We start from the raw sequence: 23,661 nt of genomic DNA, 5'->3' as shown, positions 1-23,661 counted from the left end.
CACAGCTTTGTAATATAACTTGAAATCAGGCAACATGATGCCCCCAGCTTTGTTTTTCTTTTTCAACATTTCATCGGCGATTTGGGGTCTTTTCCACTTCCATACAAATTTTAGGATTGTTTGTTTCAGCACTTTGAAAAATGCCGATGGTATTTTGATTGGGATGACGTTGAAAGTATAGATTGGTCTGGGCATCATAGTCATTTTAACAATGTTTATTCTTCTGATCCATGAGCATGGAATATTTTTCTATCATTTTGTGTCCTCTTCAGTTTGTTTCATGAGTGTTCTTTAGTTCCTAGAGTATAGATCCTTCATCTCTTTGGTTAGGTTTATTCCAAGGTATATTATGGTTTTTGGTGCTATTGTAAATGGAATTGATTCTCTAATTTCCCTTTCTACAGTTTCATTGTTAGTGTATGAGAAGACAACTTGTTTCTGTGCATTGATTTTTGTATCCTGCCACATTATTGAATTACTGAATGAGTTCTAGTAATTTGGAGGTGGAGTCTTTTGGGTTTTCCACATAAAGTATCAGGTCATCTGTGAAGAGAGAGAGTTTGACTTTTGTGTTTTGCCAATTTGAATAGCTTTTATTTCTTTTTGTTGTCTGGTTGCTGTTGCTAGGACTTCTAGTACTATGTTGAACAATAGTGGTGAGGTAGGGCATCCTTGTTGTGTTCCTGATCTGAAGGGAAAGGCTCTCAGCTTTTCCCCATTAAGAATGATGTTCACTGTGGGTTTTTCATAGATGGATTTTATGAAATTGAGGAATGCTCCCTCTATCCTTATACTCTGAAGAGTTTTAATCAGGAATGGATGTTGTATTTTGTCAAATGCTTTTTCCTGCATAAAATGTGGTTCTTATCTCTTATTTATGTGTTCTATCACATTGATTGATTTGTGAATGTTGAACCACGCTTGCATCCAGGGATAAATCCTACCTGGTCATGACGAATAATCCTTTTAATGTACTGTTGTATCCCATTAGCTAAGATCTTGTCGAGAATTTTGGCATGGGTATTCATCAGGGATATTGGTCTGTAATTCTCCCTTTTGATGGGTGGGGTCTTTGCCTGGTTTGGGGATCAAGGTAATGCTGGCCTCAATGAAAAAGTCTAGAAAATTTCCTTCTGTTTCTATCTTTTGAAACAGCTTCAGGAGAAGAAGTAGTATTTCTTCTTTGAATGTTTGGTAGAATTAATTCCCCATGGAATCCATCAGGTCCTGGACTCTTGTTTTTGGGGAGGTTTTTGATCACTGCTTCAATCTCGTTTCTGGTTATTGGTCTACTCAGGCTGTCGATTTCTTCCTGTTTCAGTCTTGGAAGTTTATAGGTTTCCAGGAAGGCATCCATTTCTTCTAGGTTGCTAAATTTATTGGCATATAGCTGTTGATAATAGTTTCTGATGATTGTTATTTCCTTGGTATTAGCCATGACCTCACCCCTCTCATTCATAATTTTATTAATTTGGGCCCTTTCTCTCTTTCTCTTTTCTCTTGGATAAGTCTGGCCAGTGGTTGATCGATCTTATTAATTCTTTCAAAGAACTGGCTTCTAGTTTTGTTGATGTGTTCTATTGTATTTCAAGTCTAATTCATTGATCTCTGCTCTAATCTTAATTATTTCCCTTCTCGTGCATAAGTTAGGCTTAATTTGTTTTTGAATATCCAGATCCTTAAGGTGTAAAGATCGTTTGTGTATTCGGGATTTTTTTTTTTTTAAGTGAGGCTTGGATGACTCTGTGTTTCCCATTTAGGACTGCCTTTGCCATAGCCCATAGGTTTTAGAGCGATGTGTCTTCATTCTCATTGGTTTCTATGCAATGTTTAAGTTCCTCTCTGATTTCCTAGTTGACCCAAACTTTCTTGAGCAGGATGGTCTTTCACTTCCAAGTGTTTGAATTCCTTCCAAACTTTTTCTTGTGACTGAGTTCCAGTTCCAAAGCATTGTGGTCTGAGAATATGCAGAGAATAATCTCAATCTTTTGGTATCAGTTGAGACTGATTTGTGACCCAGTATGTGGTCTATTCTAGAGAAAGCTCCATGCACACTTGAGAAGAGTCTGTTGTTTTAGGGTGGAATGTTCTGTATATATCTATGAGGTACATCTGGTCCAGTGTGTCATTCAAAGCTTTTTTCCTTGTTGATTTTCTGCTTAGATGATCTGTCTTGCTGAGAGTGAAGTGTTGAGGTCTCCTACTATTAGTGTGCTATTATCAATATGTCTCTTCATTTTGGTTAACAGTTGGTTTATGCAATTGGCTGCTCCCATGTTGGGGGCATATGTATTTACAATTGTTAGATCTTCTGTATCTAACAATGTATCTAACGTGTCCTTCTGTATCTCTAACTACAATCTTTATCTTAAAATCTAAATTGTCTGATAGGAGAATTGCTACTCCAGCTTTCTTTTGAGGTCCATTGGCATGAGAGATGGTTCTCTATCCCTTCACTTTCAGTCTGGAGGTATCTTTAGGTTTAAAGGGAGTCTCTTGTAGACCATGTAAGGATGGGTTCTGTCTTCTTATCCAATGTGCAACCCTGTGCCATTTTGTGGGAGCATTTAGGTCATTCACATTGAGAGTGATTATTGAAAGATATGATTTTATTGTCATCATGTTGCCTGTGAAGTCCTTGTTTCTATATATTGTCTCTGTAAATTTCCAATCTAAATCACTCTTGGGGTCTTTCTCCTTTTATAGAACCCCCCTCAATATTTCTTCCAGGGATGGCTTAGTGGTCACATATTCTTTTAGTTTCTGCTGGTCCTAGAAGCTCCTTTTTCATTCATCCATTCTGAATGACAACCTTGCTGGAGGAATATGGGAATATGTGAGTAAGCACCTGGCTTCCCAGCTGTATGGGATAAGAAAGAGGCCCACCTCTTTTTTGTCCCGTCAGAACACTAGGATATGCTGCGTTACTAGGAGTGAGGGGCCTTGGAGAATAGCAGCCAGTTGCTCCTAGAGGGCATCAGAGACATACGTCCCACTGAACTGTCACAGACTCCATTAAGAAGACAGCCTATGAGCTTCTGGTGATACCTCACATGTGGATCCCCCCCAGCTGGCCCATGGGCACCCCCAATGTTGCAGGTGCCTCACCCACATGCTCCACCAACCCCTAGCTGGTAACCTGAGTGGCTCCCTGAAGGCAACAAGTATAAGCCTTTGCAGACAGCTAGTGAAAACATGCAGAAAGATGACACAAATACAGAATTGAGAGAAAGTACACAAATTTGACAATTCATCACTGCCCTAGGGAAAGCAAACAGGAGGATGTTGGTATCCACTCTAGCTTTGCAGAATCAAGAAAAAGCATAAAATATTGTGAACCCTGCCCAAGAGGAAGAAAGAAGCATGTAGTAGGTGTGTCCACAGAAAAGCTTTGGGGAAAGCCTCAAAATACCTACCAGGCTAACAGAAGGTATTTATCTCCTGAAGCCAGGCAGTAAAGGCTGGAGGAGGTGACCAAGTCTTCAAATGCAAAGGCAGCAACACAAGACATCAAGGAACATGAAAAATGAAGGAAACATGATGGCACCAAAGGAACACAATAATTTTTCGGTAACAAACCCAAAGGACTGGAGATCTATGGAGATTTGTCTTATACAGAAATCAAAATAGTTGTTTTAAGGAAGCTCAGTAAGCTATAAGAAAACACAGGATGACAATTCAACTAAATTAGGAAAGCGATACATGAACAATGCAAGAACTTTCACAGAGAGACAGAAATTATTTAAAAGGAATTAAACAGAAATTCTGGAGCTGAAGAATACATTGAATGGAATGAAAAATGAAATAGTATCAACAGCCAACAGTTTGTTACCAATAAGGCTTCTGGTCAATAGTAAACTCTTAGTAGTTAAGTTTGGGGGGAGTCAAAAGCTCTATGCAGATTTTGGACTGACCTGGGTTGTTCAAGGGTCAACCATAAGTAAAATCAGAAATGAAAGAGGAGATATTACAATCGGTACAGCAGAAAAACAAAGATCATAAAAGATTACTATGAATAATTATACAGCAACAAATTACACAACCTACAAGAAATATAGAAATTACTATGAACATACCACCTACCAGGACTGAATCATGAAGAAATATAAAATCTGAGCAGACTGAGTAAGGAGACCAAGTAAGGAGATTGAATCAGTAATCAAACCTCCCAAAAAAGAAACACTTATAACCTGATGCCTTTATTGTTGAATCCTACCAAATATTAAAAGAAGAGATCATACCAATCCTCCTCAAACTCTTTCAAAAGACTAAAGAGGAGGAAACTTTCATATTATCAGCATTGCTCCTGATAGCCAGACAAAGACACTACAAGAAAACTACAGGTCAAATATCCCTGATTTAAATTGGCACAAAAACCCTCAATCAAACTGAATTCAAGAGCTCATATTCCATGATCAAGTAGGATGTATTACAAGGATGCATGGATGGTTCAATATATAAAGATTAAAAAAAAATGATATACACCACACTAACAAAAAGGATAGAAATCATATGATCATCTTAATCCATGTGAAAAAGAATTTGACAATATTCAACATCTTTCATGAAAAAATTCTCAAAAAATAATGTACAGAAGGAATGCACTCCAACATAACAAAGGCCATATATGTTAATATACCTAATGCCACACTCAGTGGTGAAACGAAAGTTTTTCCTCTAAGAACAAGAACAAGACAGGGTGACTCTCACCATTATCATTCAACATAGTTCTGGAAGTCTTACCCAGAGAAATTAGGTAAGAAAAAGAAATAAAAGTTATTCAAATTGGAAAGGAACAAAGAAAATTGTCTCTGAAGATGAAATGATCATATACAAATACTAAAGACTCCACCAAAATGCTGTTAAACTAATCATTTAATTCAATAAAGTTGCAGGACACAAAATCAACATACAAAAATTAGTTCCATTTTTATACACTAAGATCAAACAATTGGAAAACAAAATTAAGAAAACAATCCCATTGGGGTGCCTGGATGTATCAGTGGGTTAAATCCTCTGCCTTCAGCTCAGGTCATGATCCCAGGGTCCTGGGATCGAGCCCTGCATTGGGCGCTCTGCTCGGTGGGGAGCCTGCTTCCTCCTCTCTCTCTCTCTCTGCCTGCCTCTCTGCCTACTTGTGATCTCTGTCTGTCAAATAAATAAATAAAATCTAAAAAAGAAAGAAATAAAGAAAACAATCCCATTTATAATTGCATCAACAACAAGAAAATACTGAGGAATAAATTTAACCAAGGAGGTGAAAGACTTGTACACTGAAAACTGTAAGATGCTCATGGAAGAAATTGAGAAAAACACAAATAAATGGCCAGATATCCATGTTCATGGGTCAGAAAAATTAATAGTGTTGAAATGTCCATATTACCCAAAGCCTACAGATTCTGTGTAATCCCTATCAAAATTCCAACAGCATTTTTCACAGATATAGATTTCTTAAATCCCTAAAAATTTTTATGGAACCATAAAAGACCCCAAATAGTCAAAGCCATCTTGAAAAATAAAAGCAAACTGGAGGCATGTTCCTAATTTCAAGCTATAACAAAGCTATAGTAATTAAAACAGTATGACATTGACATAAAAATTAGACACATAGACCAATGGAACAAAATCAAGAGTTCATAAATAAACCCATATATATCAAGTCAACTAACCTTTGCAAGAGCACAAGATCACACAATACAGAAAGGATAGGCTTTGACAAATGGTGCTGGGAAAACTGGATATCCACATGCAAAAGAATAAAACTACACCCCTCTCTTATTCCACCCACAAAAACTACTTAAAATAGATTAAGATCCTAAACATAAGACCATGAGACCTGTAACCATAAAACTCCTAGAAGAAAACATAGGGATAAAGTTCTTTGATTTGCTCTTGGCAATAATTTTTTAGGGTGGATATGACACCAAAAGCATAAACAATGAAAGCAAAAATAAATGGGACTATCAAATTTAAAAGACCCTGTACATCAGAGGAAACAACCAACAAAAAGAAAAGGCAACTTACAGAATTAGAGACGTGTTTGCAAAGCATTTAACTGACTGTCATGGAGTTAATATCCAAAATACATAAGGAACTTATCCAACTCAACAACAATAAAAATAAACCAATTTTTTAAAATGAGAAAATTAGTTGAACAGACATTTTCCCAAAGACATTATAATAGTCACTCGGTACATGAAAACATGCTCAACATCATTAATTATTATGGAAATGAGGAAGTGGTGATACAACATGGAGGCTTAAGTGGGTAGAAGAAGAATAAATGAAACAAGATGGGATTGGGAGGGAGACAAACCATAAGTGACTCTTAATCTCACAAAACAAACTGAGGGTTGCTGGGGGGAGGGGGTTTGGGAGAAGGGGGTGGGATTATGGACATTGGGGAGGGTATGTGATTTGGTGAGTGCTGTGAAGTGTGTAAACCTGGTGATTCACAGACCTGTACCCCTGGGGATAAAAATATATGTTTATCAAAAATAAAAAATTAAAAAAAAAATTTGGAAATGAAAATCAAAAAAAATGAGATACCACCTCACACCTATTAGAACAGCTATGATCAAAAAGACAATAGGTATGTGTTGGCCAAGATGTGGAGAAAAGGGAACCCTTGGGACACTGTTGGTGGGAATGTAATTGGTTACCACCATTAGGGGAAACAGTATGGAGGTTCCTCAAAAAATTAAAAATACAGCTACCAAATGGGGGGCTCATAGGTGGCTTGGTTAGTTAAGATCTGCTTTTGGCTCAGGTCATGGTCCCAGAGTCCTGGGATTGAGTCCCACATTGGGCTCCTTGCTCAACGGGAGTCTGCTTCTCCCTCTGCTACTCCCCATGCTCATGTGCTCTCTCTCTTTCAGATAAATAAATAAATAAATAAATAAAAATTGATTTAAAAAAAAAAAAGAACTACAAAATGATCAGCAATTCCACTTTGGGTACATATCCAAAGGAAACAAAATTAGTATCTTGAAGAAATATCCATACTCCCATGTTCATTACAACATTATTCCCAATAGCAAACAAGGAAACAACTTAAAGGTACATCAATGGATGAATGGATAAAGATGTGGTATATCTATGCAGCGGAATACATGCCATGAGAAAGAAGGAGATCCTGCCATTTGCAAAAACATGGATGAATCTAAAGGACAATATACTAATTAAATTAAAAAGACAAATATTTTATGATCTCAAAATATGTGGACATAAATAAATAAATACCAAATGTAGAGAGGCAAAGAATAGAATGGTAAATGGTGGTCAACAGGGGTTGGGGGTGGGAGGATAAGAAGAGACTAGGCAAAGTGTGCAAGCCTTCAGTTATAAGATGACTAAGCTCTCTAGGCAACAGAATGGCTGTGTCTGTTAAGTGCCAACTCTTGATTTCAGCTCAGGTCATGATCTCAGTATCATGAGATGGACCTTCACATCAAGCTCCACACTGAGCATGGAGCCTGCTTAGCATTCTCTCTCTTCTTCTCCCTCTACTCCTCCCTTCTCATACTCTCTTTCTCTCTAAATTAAATAAATAAATAAATAAATAAATAAATAAATAAATTTTAGATTTAAAACGATTTTTTTAAAAATAAGAATAGCACACGCACCCCAGTGTTCATAGCAGCAATGTCCACAATAGCCAAACTGTGGGAGTTGAGATGCCTTTCAACAGATGAATGGATAAAGAAGATGTGGCTCATGTATACAATGGAATACTACTCAGCCATCAGAAAGGATGAATACCCATCATTTGCATTGACTTGTATGGAACTGGAGGAGATTATGCTAAGTGAAATAAGTCAAGCAGAGAAAGACAATTATCATATGAAACATAAAGAATAGCATGCAGGACATTAGGAGAAGGAAAGGGAAAATGAAGCGGGGTAACCGGGGGTGGGGGTGGAGAATGAACCATGAGAGACTATGGACTCCAGGAAACAAACTGAGGGTTTCAGAGGGGAGGGTGGTGGGGGAATGTGTAGGCCTAGTGATGGGTATTAAGGAGGGCATGTGTTGCAATGAGCACTGGGTGTTAAATTAAACAATGGATCATGGAACACTATATAAAAAACTAATGAAGTACAGTATGGTGAATAACATAATATAATAAAAAATAAATAATTTTTTAAAATAAGAAGATGAATAATCTTTGGGGATCTAATGTTCAGCATGATGACTATAATTAATAATATTCTGCTGTGTACTTAAAATTTGGTGTAAGTAGCATGGTACTGGCATAAAAACAGACACATAGACCAGTGGAACAGAGTAGAGAGCCCAGATATGGACCCTCAGCTCTACGTTCAAATAATCTTTGACAAAACAGGAAAAAATATACAGTGGAAAAAAGGCAGTCTCTTCAATAAATGGTGCTGGGAAAACTGGACAGCTATATATAGAAGAATGAAACTCGACCATTCTCTTACACCGTACACAAAGATAAACTCAAAATGGATAAAAGACCTCAACGTGAGACAGGAATCCTTCAGAACCCTAGAGGAGAATATAGGCAGTAACCTCTTCGATATCAGCCACAGCAACTTCTTTCAAGATATGTCTCCAAAGGCAAAGGAAACAAAAGCGAAGATGAACTTTTGGGACTTCATCAAGATCAAAAGCTTCTGCACAGCAAAGGAAACAGTCAACAAAACAAAGAGGCAACCCACGGAATGGGAGAAGTTATTTGCAAATGATAGTACATACAAAAGATTGATATCCAGGATCTGTAAAGAACTCCTCAAACTCAACACACACAAAACAGACAATCATCTAAAAAAAAATGGGCAGAAGATATGAACAGACACTTCTCCAATGAAGACACACAAATAGCTATTAGACACATGAAAAAATGTTCATCATCACTAGCCATCAGGGAGATTCAAATTAAAACCACATTGAGATACCACCTTATGCCAGTTAGAATGGCCAAAATTAGCAAGACAGGAAACAACATGTGTTGGAGAGGATGTGGAGAAAGGAGAGCCCTCTTCCACTGTTGGTGGGAATGCAAGTTGGTGCAGCCTCTTTGGAGAACAGTGTGAAGATTCCTCAAGAAATTAAAAATAGAGCTTCCCTATGACCCTGCAATTGCACTCCTGGGTATTTACCCCAAAGATACAGATGTAGTGAAAAGAAGGCCCAATGTTCATAGCAGCAATGGCCACGGTCGTCAAACTGTGGAAAGAACCAAGATGCCCCTCAACAGACGAATGGATAAGGAAGATGTGGTCCATATACACTATGGAGTATTATACCTCCATCAGAAAGGATGAATACCCAACTTTTGTAGCAACGTGGACGGGACTGGAAGAGATTATGCTGAGTGAAATAAGTCAAGAAGAGAGAGTCAATTATCATATGGTTTCACTTATTTGTGGAGCATAACAAATAGCATGGAGGACAAGGGGAGATGGAGAGGAGAAGGGAGTTGAGGGAAATTGGAAGGAGAGGTGAACCATGAAAGACTATGAACTCTGAAAAACAATCTGAGGGGTTTGAAGGGGCTTGAGGTGGGAGGTTGGGGGAACCAGGTGGTGGGTATTAGAGAGGGCACAGATTGCATGGAGCACTAGGTGTGGTGCAAAAACAATGAATACTGTTACGCTGAAATAAATAAAATAATTTTTTTAAAAAAGGAAAAAAAATTTAGCTGTAAGTAGACCATAAGCATTTTCACCATACATGTAACTATGTAAGGTGATGGGTGTACTAAGTAATCTGATTGTGGTCTGGGTGCCTGGTCAGGAAGCCCAGTCAGTTAGATGTCTGACTTCAGCTTAAGTCGTGATTGCTAGTTCCTGGGATCCAGCCCTGAAGTGGGCTTCCTGCTCAGCAAGGAATCTGCTTGTCCCTCTCCCTCACCTCCCACCCACCAAGGTTCATGCACACATGCACACTCCCTTTCTCTCTCTCAAAAGAATAAGATTTAAAAAAAAAAATCTTTCACAAAGCATACATATGTTAAATCACCACACTGTACATTTTAAATATATAAAATTTTATTTTTCAAAAAATAAATAAATAAATAATAAAATTTTATTTTTCAATTATAACTCAATAAAGCTGAAAAGTCAAGAAGAAAGGAAGGGAGAGAGGCAGAGAGGGAGGAAGTAAAGACAAAACACCAGGAGTTCTCACCCAAGAGTTTCCAGTAAGATTTCTAAGTCAAGTTCTGAAGCCAACATCTGAGGTCATCTCCTGCTCTCTTAGAAAATACAACTTCCCTAATTAGCTCGTGTAGTTCAGGCTCTAACTCCAGGGAATAAAGGCTATTTTCCATCTGTCTCTTGAGTGCCCAGGTTCAGTCAGCCAATAAACCAACTGCATGAACTATAACTGCTTTTCTGAGAAGTTAGAGCTGAGATTTACTCTCTTGAACACAATATTTAGTCACAGAGAAACTAAATGAAGAGACATCAAGGAACGAGGCCTGAGACCATTTGAAAGAAATTTCTCACCAAACTGCACTTACTGAGGATTCAAAAATCTTTTTAGTGTGGCCAGTTGAGACACGGATAACCAATACTTCAGGACAATCTATATCTAGGACATTCTGTCTTCCTGTGATTCCCAACTGGAAAAGTAAAAGTTGCTGTTTTTCCTAGAGTTATTTCATTGAAGTGTAAGTTCTTGGAAACTCAGATAAGGTCTACCTAGGAAAAGAGCTACAAAATGTCTTCTGTACCAGAAGATACCAGAATATGGTAGTATTTTCTCTGATTTTTCTGAAAGTTTTTCCTGAATGCTTTCCAGTTGATTTATAGTTTTATTAACATCTATCATTGAGCCTTCTCTCTCTGGATCTCTGAGACACTTTTTTACACTTTCTCACCTCAATTCCACACAACAGAGAGAACTTTGCCTGTTAACTCTCCCGAAACTATGTCTGTATTTCTCAGTATGTTCTACTGGGCTTTTGTCCTCGAGTTCTCTTATTAGGTAATGAGGAGGTCAATGTTTGCTCAATTAATAATATTAATCATTAGGAAAGGGAAATACATGAACTTTGGCAGAAAATATTGGAGCCCTTAGGTACCCTTTCTTTTCCCAGGTCCTCAGTCCTTTGTGTGCAGAATATTCATTTTTCTGCTGTTATTACCCATGCCCAATATGATCCCTGCTGAAATAATTAAAGAACAATGGGAGACCTATTTATAACAATTCAGTCTGGTCGTCAAGTCCCTTCGGTAAGTACTGAAGCATTTCAGCTTTCACTCCTCCTAACCTCACTTAGCAATTATTTAATTAAAGACCTCAATATCTTCTGAGTTAAACTATACCACGACAAGTATCAGGCACCTATTGACGTAAGTCTCATGTCTTGATTATTGGCCCTTAACTAGTTGTCACCTTGGAAAACACTGGTGGTCTCATTAGATCTAAAGACTTGATAACTGTCTCAATGTGTGACCCTTGTCAAAATTGTCTAATTTTTTTATTTATTTTTTTTTTAAATCTATATATTTTTTTTAAAGATTTTATTTATTTATTTGACAGAGAGAAATCACAAGTAGATGGAGAGGCAGGCAGAGAGAGAGAGGGAAGCAGGCTCCCCGCCAAGCAGAGAGCCCGATGCGGGACTCGATCCCAGGACCCTGAGATCATGACCTGAGCCGAAGGCAGTGGCTTAACCCACTGAGCCACCCAGGCGCCCGTCTAATTTTTTTAAAAAATTGTCTAATTTTACTTTAGACACAAACTCAATCTGGTAAAAGCAATCTCTAATGTTGACATTTCAGGAGAGGAGTGCTTGAGGTGCTCAGTGGGGTTAAGCAACTGCCTTCGGCTCAGGTCATGATCCCAGGATCCTGGCATCCAGGGTCGGTTGGGCTCTCCACTCAGCGTCAAGTCTGCTCCTCCCTCTCCCTCTGTGATGTCACTCTCTCTCAAACAAATAAATAAATAAGATCTTAAAAAAAAAAAAAAAAGAAATTTCAGTAGAAAGGAAGATGGTGAATATTTATAATGTTACTTGACTTCAACTTTATATTCTACTTCTGTTTCAAGATGGTCTTTGAAAAAACAGTATGGAATGTTAAATGAGTTTGCTTTTGTTCTGTGTATAGTTCAAGGGAAATTGGTAAAAAGCCTTGGGAGAATCCCTTGAGCTCTTCTTCCTACCTCCCCCTCCTCAGGAACTGCCTCATGACTCCCTACATTCACAGCCAGGTTTAGATCTGGAACCACTCACTCAAACTTTGGGCTGAACTGAATTCACTGTGCTTCTTCTTGGAGGTAAGTGAGAAAATTTTGATATTAGCATTTTATCTTTTCCTTAAAGATTAACATAATGACATTGTCCTACTTTGAAAGAAGGTATCAGTTGTCAGAAGATCTGTGTTTTGAACTTGGGGTGAGGTGGGTCATAATGTCACATGATGTAGCTGTCTCCATGATAGACTGTGGTGTTTCCATTCCAAGATAAAAGTTTTCAGGTCTTGGATCCATAATGAGCAGGTTCTCTAATATCCTCTGAAGGTGCTAGAGTATTTTCATGCTAATAATTGGTCCTTATAGGGACGCCTGGGTGGCTCAGTTGGTTGGACGACTGCCTTCGGCTCAGGTCATGATCCTGGAGTCCCGGGATCGAGTCCCGCTTCGGACTCCCAGCTCCATGGGGAGTCTGCTTCTCTCTCTGACCTTCTCCTCTCTCACCTTCTCACTCTCTCTCTCTCAAGTAAATAAAAAAATAAAAATCTTTAAAAAAAAGAATTGGTCCTTATAACCAGATCAATAAAGAGTAAGCATAGAACTAGGCCAATTTCTCTCATTTGGATACTAAATTCCAGATTCTTAAATATGTTCACAGTCTTGACATGAATGAATTTTGTTCACAGTGTTTTTTCTTAATATAAAATCCAGAGAAGTTGTTCACTTTCAAAAGTACTTTATTTTATGGAGGCACCCAGGTGGCTCGGGCATATAAGAATTTGCCTTTTCCAGGGGTGGGGAGGTCCCTGCTCAGCAGAGAGTCTGCTTTTCCCTCTGCCTCTGACCCTGCCTCACTTGTGCACTCTCTCACTCTCTTAAATAAATAAATAAAATATTTTTTTGAAAAGGTATTTTATGGACTTGCTAGGGGATAATAAATATCATCAGCCTTCCTTCCAACGTGACTCCTAAAATGAGCAGGATAGGACAGTTTAGAATGAGTAACTTAACACCTGATATGGCAGCATTCTGTATGTCAGTGAAGAAACAAAAATACTGACATAGAGTGAGGAAAAGGGAAACTCTGAGAAACTTGTGTGACATATATTAGCATGTGGTTGGTTTTGGCTTTCTTTTAAGCTAAACATTAAAACAAATTACAAGCTAACAGCTCATACAACTCAGATTTAGTATTGTTGTTTGATTATCAGAAAATAATTCTATTATGTTCCTAATTTTTAAAAGACAAAACTATGATTTGTAAAATTTACTGGCATTTTTGTTGAATGGGTTTAAGTTAGACAATAGATTTATAAAAAGCAAAGTGTCAAAAATATTTTAAGAGTTTTATGGACTCAAAGATAAAACTGACTTTTGCAGGTAGTTATTCTTCATTGCTGAATCTTCATTAGTTTGGACCAACCCTCTGGACTACAGATTACACCCTGGACAGAACTCATAGATAATTCAGATACATATTCTAAATCAGGGCTCAGAGTTTGGAAGGTGTATATTTGATAGGCCTGGTAGCGGGGGTGGAATAAGGTGGAAAGGGAGTTCAAAGACTGGGAAACTTACCTTCAGAGCAAGATTATACATTTTATTGAAAGCTCTGTGAGATGCATCAAGATTAGATTTGTGTGGTAGACGTAAAAGGTAGAGATCCCAGGAAAGATTTGGAGTTCAAGAGGCAGATTCGAATAATCTAACAGGTAGTAAAGCACTCATGAGAATCTGAAGAAAGGTTGAATCCGAATGTACCACCACAGGTTGCATCTGATGAGGAAGAAACAGCCTAGGGGGATTAGTTAAACCCAGATAATACTCAGGTAAGTGCATTCATGCAAGAGTCAAGAAAAATGCAATGGAGAATTGTCTTCACCTGCATGCACAACACAGTACCTTACAGTAAACAGACACTCAAAAATGTTTATTCAATAACATGGATGGATGGATGGATATTGTACATTTAAACAAAGTGTAGGGTGATCTCTCTGAAGCAGAGATCTGTAGGTTTTCGCAATTTCAAAAAAAATAAGGCCTCTGTCAGTCTGTTATAGCAAAAAAGGAGGTATTTCATCTCTTCCCTTTCTCTTCTAACTCCAGGCTCCCTTAAAGCTTTGCCCTTGACTACAACTTGAAGTTGATTCTCTAGACATGTAGATAATCTCCAAGAGTTTTTACTACATAATCTGTTAAGTTTTCTTAATTTTTGTTAAGATCAGTTAACAAATAATTTTTGTTTAACAAACAATTTTTTGTTAGTCTTAACAATTTTTATTAGGGTTAGTTAACAATGATTTACTTAAGGCCTATTAGTTATTGATGGTGGGGGTGAGTTAGAAAATCATTCCCACGCTCCATGAAACTGCACTCTCATTGTAGACACAAGAAATAATACTCAAACTAGGAATACAAAAAAATGGCAAAGCTTACGGTGTGTTGATGAAATATTACGCAGAAAAGGAAAGCAGATGAGGTTTTAAGATCTTAGATTAGAGATTAATTAGAATCTTGAATTAGCTTATTTAGCTTTATTTTTATCATCTGCAAAAATGTGGTTCGTAATTATTTTCCCAGAGATTTATGTGATAATGGAGAAGGGAGTAATCAAAGAAAAACTCATGGAATAGGTGATAAATAAGATGGGAATTCCAAGGTATATAAGATATAAATCAATCAATAGGAACACAAAATACATCAGCCTAAATCAAATGAGAGAAAACAGGAGTGATGGGGAACAAGCAAAGCTAGCTACCTGACCTCAGCAGTAGAGCATCACCTTGGGTGATTAACGCTTTGAAATCCAAACCAGGGAGTTTGGCTTTTTCTCTAAGCAGGTTATATAGCAGACAATCTCTATTCCTACAACCAAATGCAGCATTCAGTTCCTTGTTTTTCAAAGATTGGTGTAGGGATCTAGACAAGTTCTAGGATCACCGTGCTCACCTATGAAATGAGTTCAGTCTTTTGTTTCAATATCCTCTGTACAAACACACACACATACACACACACACACACACAGTGGAAAATATGGGTGGAAGTCATTTGTGCAAGACAAACTGCTACACAAACACAACTCTGCCATTGTTAATTAGCATCATTAGAATTAACATAATTAGCATTATTGTTAATTAATTAGTTAATGAACCATGGAGAGTTTTGAAGAAGGGAATAAAGACGAGGTAATAGAGGTGAGCCAAGATCTGCCTCAACCTCCTCAGGATATCTGCTGGAATTCCTAAAAGATGATAAATGTGGTGGAATACAAGGACCCAGCTAAAGAATTGTGTAATTTAGTCATGGGGAAGTTCTCTGGTAGGCCTGCACAGTCAATCATACCCTTGCATATTAGCTTTATTATGGAAAAGTCCCCAGTGGGGCTGATCCAGAACTCAGAGACAGCACAGCAGAGGGCCAGAAAGGAGAAGGACTCCATGGAACTACTGAAGGCTGTGAGGGCTAATGAAAATGGAGATCAGACCAGGCAGGAAGGAATATATAGGGAAAGATATAGGGAATAAATAGCAAAGAATGATGCCTTCTGGAAACTGGAAGAGATTTCAATCCTCTTCCTAATTTTTCTCTAAAGAACAGTAACCTTAAATGGCCTCAATGAATCACAGCAGCATCACAGAGTTCATCCTTCTTGGGCTGTCTGCTGACCCCCATGTCCAGGTTCTGCTCTTTTTTCTGTTCCTGATAATTTACCTTCTCACTCTGCTGGGGAACCTGCTGATAATACTTGTGATCCATACAAATTCTAACCTCCACACACCCATGTACTTCTTCCTGAGCCATCTCTCCTTCCAAGACCTCTTCTATTCTTCAGTCACCGTGCCCAAGCTGCTGGAGAACCTCCTGTCTCAGAGGAAAGCCATCTCAGTAGAGGGCTGCCTGGTTCAGGTCTTCTTTGTGTTTGCCACTACAGGGATTGAGGCTTGCCTGCTCTCAGTAATGGCCTATGACCGCTATGCTGCCATCTGCCACCCTCTGCTCTATGGACAGGTAATGAATAAACAGCTATGCGAGAGGTTGGTATGGGGCTCTTGGGTCGTGGCCTTTCTGGATGCACTCGTGAACATCCTCCTGGCTTTGAATATGGACTTCTGTGAGGTTCAAACCATCCACCACTACTCCTGTGAGCTGCCTTCCCTCTTCCCTCTCTCCTGCTCTGATGTCTCCACCAACTCAGCAGTACTACTCTGCTCTGCCCTTCTGCATGCCATTGGCACCTGCCTCCTGATCTTCTTCTCTTATGTTCGCATTCTTTCCACCATCCTGAGCATCAGCTCCACTACAGGCAGAAGCAAAGCCTTCTCCACCTGCTCCTCCCACCTCACTGCAGTGACACTGTTCTACGGCTCAGCCATTGTTCGCTATCTCATGCCAACCTCAGGCTCACCTCTGGAGTTGATCCTTTCCATACAGTATAGTGTAATCACTCCCCTGGTGAATCCACTCATCTACAGCTGGAAGAACAAGGAGGTGAAAGAAGCTCTGAGAAGATTGATGATAAAATATTTACAATGTCTGGGCACAGAAGAGATATAACATGAAATAAACATAAAATAGAACTGCAGCAAGAAATCTCATGTTTGACATTAAGTTCCTGATTTCCTGTTTTGTCGCCTGTTACAATGTGCATTGCTGATTCTCCCTTTTTAAAAATTATCAAGGAAAGCGCTAGAAGCTATTTGTTTTCTATGGCTCAGAATCAATCCTATTTAGACACAGAGCACATAAGTCAGAAAACGTCCTCAGCTTCATAGATTTACTTAACAACACGTCAATTCATGATTCACATTTTTTAAAATCAATCAAATAGGATAAACCCTGAAATATTTTGTGTCCTGAATGTTTAATTTGAATTAATCTGTCTAGGGAAAGATTTCATAGGAATAGTAGATTCTGGGTCTCTAGAAAAGGGAAACAAAGACTTGGGGTTTATAGGGTAGAAGAAAGGGTCATAGGTTGTGGTAAGGTCTCTGGAAATAGGCAGAAATAGAAAATGTGGCCAATAGAATGAAGTCACAATTTACTAGGTATACTAGTCTCTATTGCTTTCTGTTATTTCCATGAAAAGTTACCAAAACTTTAGCAAATTAAAATAACATCCATTTATTACCTTGAAGTTCTCTAGGTCAGAAAGTGAAGCAAATGCCACTGAGTTCTCTGTTTGGGGTCTCACTAGACCAAAATCAAAGTGCTGACTCACTTGGGCTCTTCTCCACAGGCTCTGGAGGTTCAGGTTGTTGACAGAATTTGACCCCTTGAAAATGTAGGTGTGAGATCCCTGTTTCCTTGCTGGCTGTTGAATGGGGATCATTTTCTCCTCATTGAGGCCCCTTCACTTCTCACATGGTCCTCTCCATTTTCAAAACAATGTATCACCCACTTCTTACTTTCTGAATCTCCCTCATGTCCCCTTCTTCTACCATCTGGAGAAAACTCTCTGCTTCTAAAGAGCTGATTAGGCCCACCTGTATAATCTCTTATTTTAAGGTCAACTGATTTGGGACTTTCATTACATCTACAAAATCCCTTCACAGCAGTCCCTGGATTCATGTTTGAAGAACTACGGAGCAGGAATCTTAAATGGCCATCTTTAGAATTCTGCCTTTCACAGCAAGTAAACATATTAACAAAACACTCCTACTATAAAAACAGGGCATAAAAGGGAATAAAGCTAGAATGATGAGGAGAGCAGAGAGGAGAGGTGGGGAAAGGGAGGGGACCCAGTATGAGCAAATAGTGCTACGTAGAGATGGGGAAGGATTCAGTTTGGAGAGGGAGATCACTGAGAAGCTGTCAACTTTCAGAAGCTGTTCTGAAAAACAGAACACCTGTGTTTCCCAGAATATGTGTGGATGTAGGGAATTCACTGCATCAGTGCCTGGGACTGATCATGAAGAAAGACTTCTGCCCTGAATTTAAAATGAAACCAAAATAGAGAAATATGTCCCTACACAAGGTCTATGATAACCTCTTTCCACTTTGGAGGACCATAAGCCCTGGGGTCCTTCTTGTCTGTCTTCACTCCTCCCACTTCTTTATGCCCCTTCTTTATGTGCCCACCTGGTGCCCTCAAACCACCCTCTGCAGAACTCCACTGACTTTCTGCCTAAAGGATATTTGTCTAAGCCATTTTTGCCAATTATCATTTCTTCTTAGAAAACATTCTCTTTCCAGCTATAATGATCAAACTTTGGATTTTCATATAAGGCAAACATGCTTCAGCCCATTTCAACATTCTATATCATTTTCAACCTATTTTCCTGTTTGCCTCTTGCTTGAGTACTAGAAATTGTTGGTCTTGACTGGATTATTATCCAAGATAACAATATTTTGTAACAACCCCAGCAGAGTCACTAAGGAACCTTTAGGTGTTCATGACTATCTCTTATCCTGCAGTTCACAAAAGCACAATAGGAGTTAATATGTCAACAAAATTTTGAAGAGTACACACTTGAATGGAATAGCTCACTACCTCATGCATACTATGCAAAGAAAACCTTTTATTACCTCCTTCTGAACACAATCTGCATACCCAAAAGCATTTTCTCTAAGCTACCACACCACACTCCGCTAGGATACCAGATTTGTTTTTATTCAGTAACTTTAATGTGCTTTGATATGTATATGTATAATGTATGCTTGATATCTGTGTAATATATACACGCACATGCACACATATATTTAAGTAACAAAGATCAACTGAGTAAATTTTAAAGATCTAATTGGTTTTATTAATTGATTCATGAATCAGGCAACATTCTAAGAAGTAGAGGGGAGTTCCAAACGAAAGGTTTTTCAAAGGTAGAGAGAGAAAGTGGAAAAAAGGAAATTATTAGGAAAGAGTCCATTGTTTTAGGCAAAGTTGCCTTCCTAAAGAGAACAGAAGAGGGCTACCAGTAAATTTCTCAGTGTTGACCAAGAAATCTCCATGCTGACAGGCTGAAGTTTACCTTTCTGGGAAGTTGAAACTGCAGTTAGGAGTTAGGTTATGTATTAAGTGTTGGCATACTGACATGAGGTCTTAAGCTAAGCGATGCCATATGGAGCCTCTGTTTTCTTTTTAAAAATACACACACACACACACACACATAATCATCTTTTAATCTTGTCCCAAAGGATCAACATTATATGTTAATGTGTATTATCAGTGATAAAAAGCTATGGAAAGACAAAATGATACTATTAAGCTATTATGAATCTTAGGAGGGTTTTGAAATGGGTCAAGAACAGGTTGGAAAATGGAGAAGAGAAGATAAATGCTGAAACAGCCCCTTAGCAACTCTGCTACAATGTATGAAATATGCCCAGAACACTGCTAATAAACCAGTGTCCAGTTGAAGGACACAGAATAAACTGATCATGGACTAGATCTGAACAAAATCGCAAATTTCCTCTGCAGGCTTTCAGAGCTATACGGAATTATTAACAGCTATACGGAAATACCACAGTGAGTTTGAAACCAAATACCAGATGGGGAAGAAGGGATTCTAGATAGTCAACAAAGGCATATGTGAAACCTAAATAATTAGGAACATATACCTAAAAGAGGGTCCTTAATTCTGTAACTGGGTGTAATCAAGACAAGTTTTGAGTCCATTCTATATTTTGTAAGGACCTATTTTACTGTCCCTGCTCCCTTTCCCCCAGGGGACTTAAAAACAAGTCCTGGAAACCAGCTCCAGGTGTGGAGGCCAAGAAAAACAAGGCTGTACCCACCTCGAGTCTAGCCCTGACATAAGTACAGCCATCTTGGCAAAGCAAAAGCTGGCACCTTGCACTGTAAGAGTGGGTTAGCATAAGAATGGCCATCCTGAAGGCCGGGAAACCATTTTACTGAGTGTCCCTAACCAGCCCAAACAGCGCCCTGTAACTTGAGATAAGAGAAAGTAGCTAAAACCTAAGAAACAACTTGATCATATACCACCAGGGCGGTTAGGCGATGGCGCCATAGGGACCAGATGTTAAAGAAAAACAAATAGTTAACTTGCAGAGATCACAATCCTGCAAGACAGGAGTCTCCCTTGGTTTGCAAATGTCCTGGTGATTTACAACAAAAAGGGCTATCTCTTCAATGGCCCAATTTCCAGAGACAAATGGCTCAGTTCCTCAAGGCCTAAAGTCACCCTCCCCACCATAAAACTGAAGGAGGTGGAGGCAGAGGGAAATGTAAATAAAGTTAAATTTCTCCTAAACCTAAATCTCACTTAACTTCCAGGATGGCGCCAAGGTGATGCCGGGGTGGCAAAAGGTTAAACAAAGTTAAACTGTCAAAGTGGGGCACAAGATATGTATGTAGCTATGGAAAAGTGCCTTTAAAATGCTATATAAACCCTTGGCTTTGAGTGCTCAGGGTCCTTGTTGAAACCCGCTGTGACAGGCGGATACTTGGACCCCAGCTAGCTGGAAATAAACCTCGCTGTGTGACTTGCATTATCGAGAGTGTTCTCTGTCTAATTGAGAGGTGGTCGACTCTGTACCCTAACAATTTATTTCTAGGAAACGTGCTCTCTAAATGGCCTGGAGAAACCACAGCACAATCACTGATTTCATCCTTCTTGGGCTGCCTGCGGACCTCAGTGTCCAGGCACGGCTCTTTGCCCTGGGGATTTACCTCCTGACCCTAGTGGGGAACCTGCCAATGCTGCTGGTGATCAGAACTGATTTTCACCTCCACACACCCATATACTTCTTCCTGAGTCACCTCTCCTTCCTGGATCTTTGCTTTTCTTCAGTCACTATGTCCAAGCTTCAGGAGAACCTCCTGTCTAAAAGGAAAAATCGGGATGCCTGGGAGGCTCAGTTAGTTAAGCAACTGTCTTCAGCTCAGGTCATGATCCCAGAGTCCCAGGACTGAGTCCCGAATTGGGCTCCCAGCTCCACAGGGAGTCTGCTTCTCTCCCTCTGACCTCTCCTCTCTCATGCTGTCTCTCACTGTCTCTCTCTCAAATAAATTAATAAAATCTTAAAAATAAATAAATAAATAGGAAATCATTTCAATAGAGGGATGCATGACTCAAGCCTTCTTTGCAGTTGCCATTGCAGGAAAAGAAATTTTACTGCTCTCTGCCATGGCCTATGACTGCTATGCCGCCATCTGTCACCCTCTGCTCTATGGTCAGCAGCCAGCTGTATATGAGGCTGTTATGGGCTTCATGGACCCTGAGTTTCCTGGATAAACTTACCAACATCCTCCTGGCTATGAACTTGAACTTCTGTGCAGCCCATACCATCCATCACTACAGCTGTGAGCTGCCCTCCCTCTTCCCTTTGTCCTGCTCTGACGTCTCTGCCAACCTCACCGCCGGTCTGTTCCACACTCCTACATGATTTTGGTACATTCTTCCTGATCTTCATCTCCTATGTGCACATTGTCTCCACCATCCTGAGCATCAGCTCCACCACAGGCAGAAGCAAGGCCTTCTCCACTTGTTCCTCCCACCTCACTGCAGTGAGCTTCTTCCATGGCTCGGCTTTCCCCCGTCATCTAATGCCAACCTCAGGATCTGGAGCTGATCTTCTCTATACAATATGGTGTGGTCACTCCTCTAGTGAATCCCCTCATCTACAGCCTGAAAAACAAAGGGGAAAAAAAAAAAAGCAGCTCTGAAAAGAACCTTGGGAAAATGTTTGTAACGACACAGGTAGCAAGCTACAAAGAGATGATCAATAAGGAAAGAACTACAGGCTTCAAGATATCTGTTGAGTTGTTACTACAATATTCCTGATGGCCCATTGTTTTAGATGCTAAAAGACACCACAGAAGAGCTTAAGAAAGAGCCACACAGATAACCTTGAGGGTAGGGCGAGGGTAGGTGAAGGTGGTTCAGATTAAAACCTGCTCAAAGGCTGATCAACGGAATATATACTCGTCTTGATTAAAAGTTTTAATCATAATTTATTCCTGTTTCATTGACACTGTATTACTGTTTCATTGACACTGAATAAAACAATGTGTGTGTACTGGATTATTTTTTAGGATTAAATGTACAGAAAGGCATGAAAACCATAAGATTTCACCAAAAAGTGTTGAATCTCAGGGAAAGAAAAGTTATAAACTTGGGGTCTGTGGGGGCCTTGGTGCTTTAATGAAGAAGCCCTTGCAGATAGACAAAAACACTAAAATTCAGGTCAGCACCATCAGCAGGTAAGTAATTTGAGTGATACAAAGAACTCTATTGATTCTGTTTCTTGAGAGTTTCAAAACGAGGGAAAATGTCACTCCTTCTAAGGTAAGACAGGAAAATGCAGCCCTCTGCAACAATTAACCTCCTTCAAGAGGTTTGTTTTTTCCACTTAGCCCCACTTGGGGAATGCAAGGGGGTCTAGTCAATTGTTTTGGAGTAATTTCCTTTTCATATATTCTAGCATGCATTACGTGTTATATAATTTACCAAATTTGTATCTTCTGAGAAATTTTTCTATACTATTTATGATTTTCCTCAAAATAGATTGTTTTAAGTGTGATAACTTATACTTGTTCAATGTTATTTTCTGTCTAACAATAATGACACCCTAAAATACTTGTTATTGATGAGGGACAGAAGCAGGAAAATGTTGACCCTTAGTCAGGAAGGAGGATTTACAGTCTGCATAGTTTCAGTAAGGATCAAACACATGCTGGTTGCTACATTCTTTTTTTTTTTTTTTTTAAGATTTTTATTTATTTATTTGACAGAGATCACAAGTAGGCAGAAAGGCAGGAAGAGAGAGAGAGAGGAAGAAGCAGGCTCCCTGCTGAGCGGGGAAACCCATGCAGGGCTCCACCCCAGGACCCTGGAATCATGACCTGACCCAAAGGCAGAGGCTTTAACCCACTGAGCCACCCAGGCACCCCAGGTTGCTACATTCTTTAAGGGTTTCACTACTGCCTTCATATCTCACTGACAGTTAGAATTGAACTAATGAGAAGCACCAAAAGAATGTTGCAACAGTAGTTTTAAGAGTAGATTCAAACAAATGTGAGGAAACTTTTGTAATCTGATACTCCCTGCAGTCCCTCTTCTCTTTGATTAAGCAGATAACCACCAGCCTTTTGGTTTTCTTGACTGTTTCCTTTGCTGTGCAGAAGCTTTTTATCTTAATGAAGTCCCCATAGTTCATTCTTCTTTTTGCCTTTGGAGGTATGTCTAGTAAGAAGTTGTGGGCAAGGTCACAGAGGTTGCTGCATGGGTTTTCCTCTAGGATTTTGATGGATTCCTGGTTCACATTGAGGTCTTTCATCCATTTTGAGTTTATCGTTGTGTGTGGTGTAAGGAAATGGTCCAGGTTCATTCTTCTGCATGTGGCTGTCCAATTTTCCCAGCACCATTTTTTTTTTCATATTTTTTTAAATTTTTTTTTAAATTTTTTATTTTTTATAAACATGTATTTTTATCCCCAGGGGTACAGGCCTTGAAAAGGGTGTTTCATGTCATTTTTGGTAGCTATTACCAAATGTAGGGTATTATGTTATGAGAATATGAACTGGTTCAGCCA

General features: G+C 39.1%; 1 protein-coding gene and 1 pseudogene across 1 annotated transcript; both read left to right on the top strand.

Moving 5' to 3' along the window:
• The first annotated feature begins 15,774 nt into the window (after window positions 1–15,774).
• Window positions 15,775–16,722, top strand: LOC131837938 (olfactory receptor 8S1-like). The gene has a single exon (XM_059183595.1). The coding sequence runs from the start codon at window positions 15,775–15,777 to the stop codon at window positions 16,720–16,722; it is 948 nt and encodes a 315-aa protein (XP_059039578.1).
• A 3,976-nt stretch (window positions 16,723–20,698) lies between these two features.
• On the top strand, window positions 20,699–21,819 carry LOC131837937 (olfactory receptor 8S1-like; annotated as a pseudogene).
• The last annotated feature ends 1,842 nt before the right edge of the window (window positions 21,820–23,661 follow it).

This window comes from Mustela lutreola, chromosome 8, assembly GCF_030435805.1.
Source record: "Mustela lutreola isolate mMusLut2 chromosome 8, mMusLut2.pri, whole genome shotgun sequence".
NCBI lineage: Eukaryota > Metazoa > Chordata > Mammalia > Carnivora > Mustelidae > Mustela > Mustela lutreola.
Note: the sequence above shows the minus strand (reverse complement) of the source record. Positions and strands in the feature narration are given on the sequence as shown.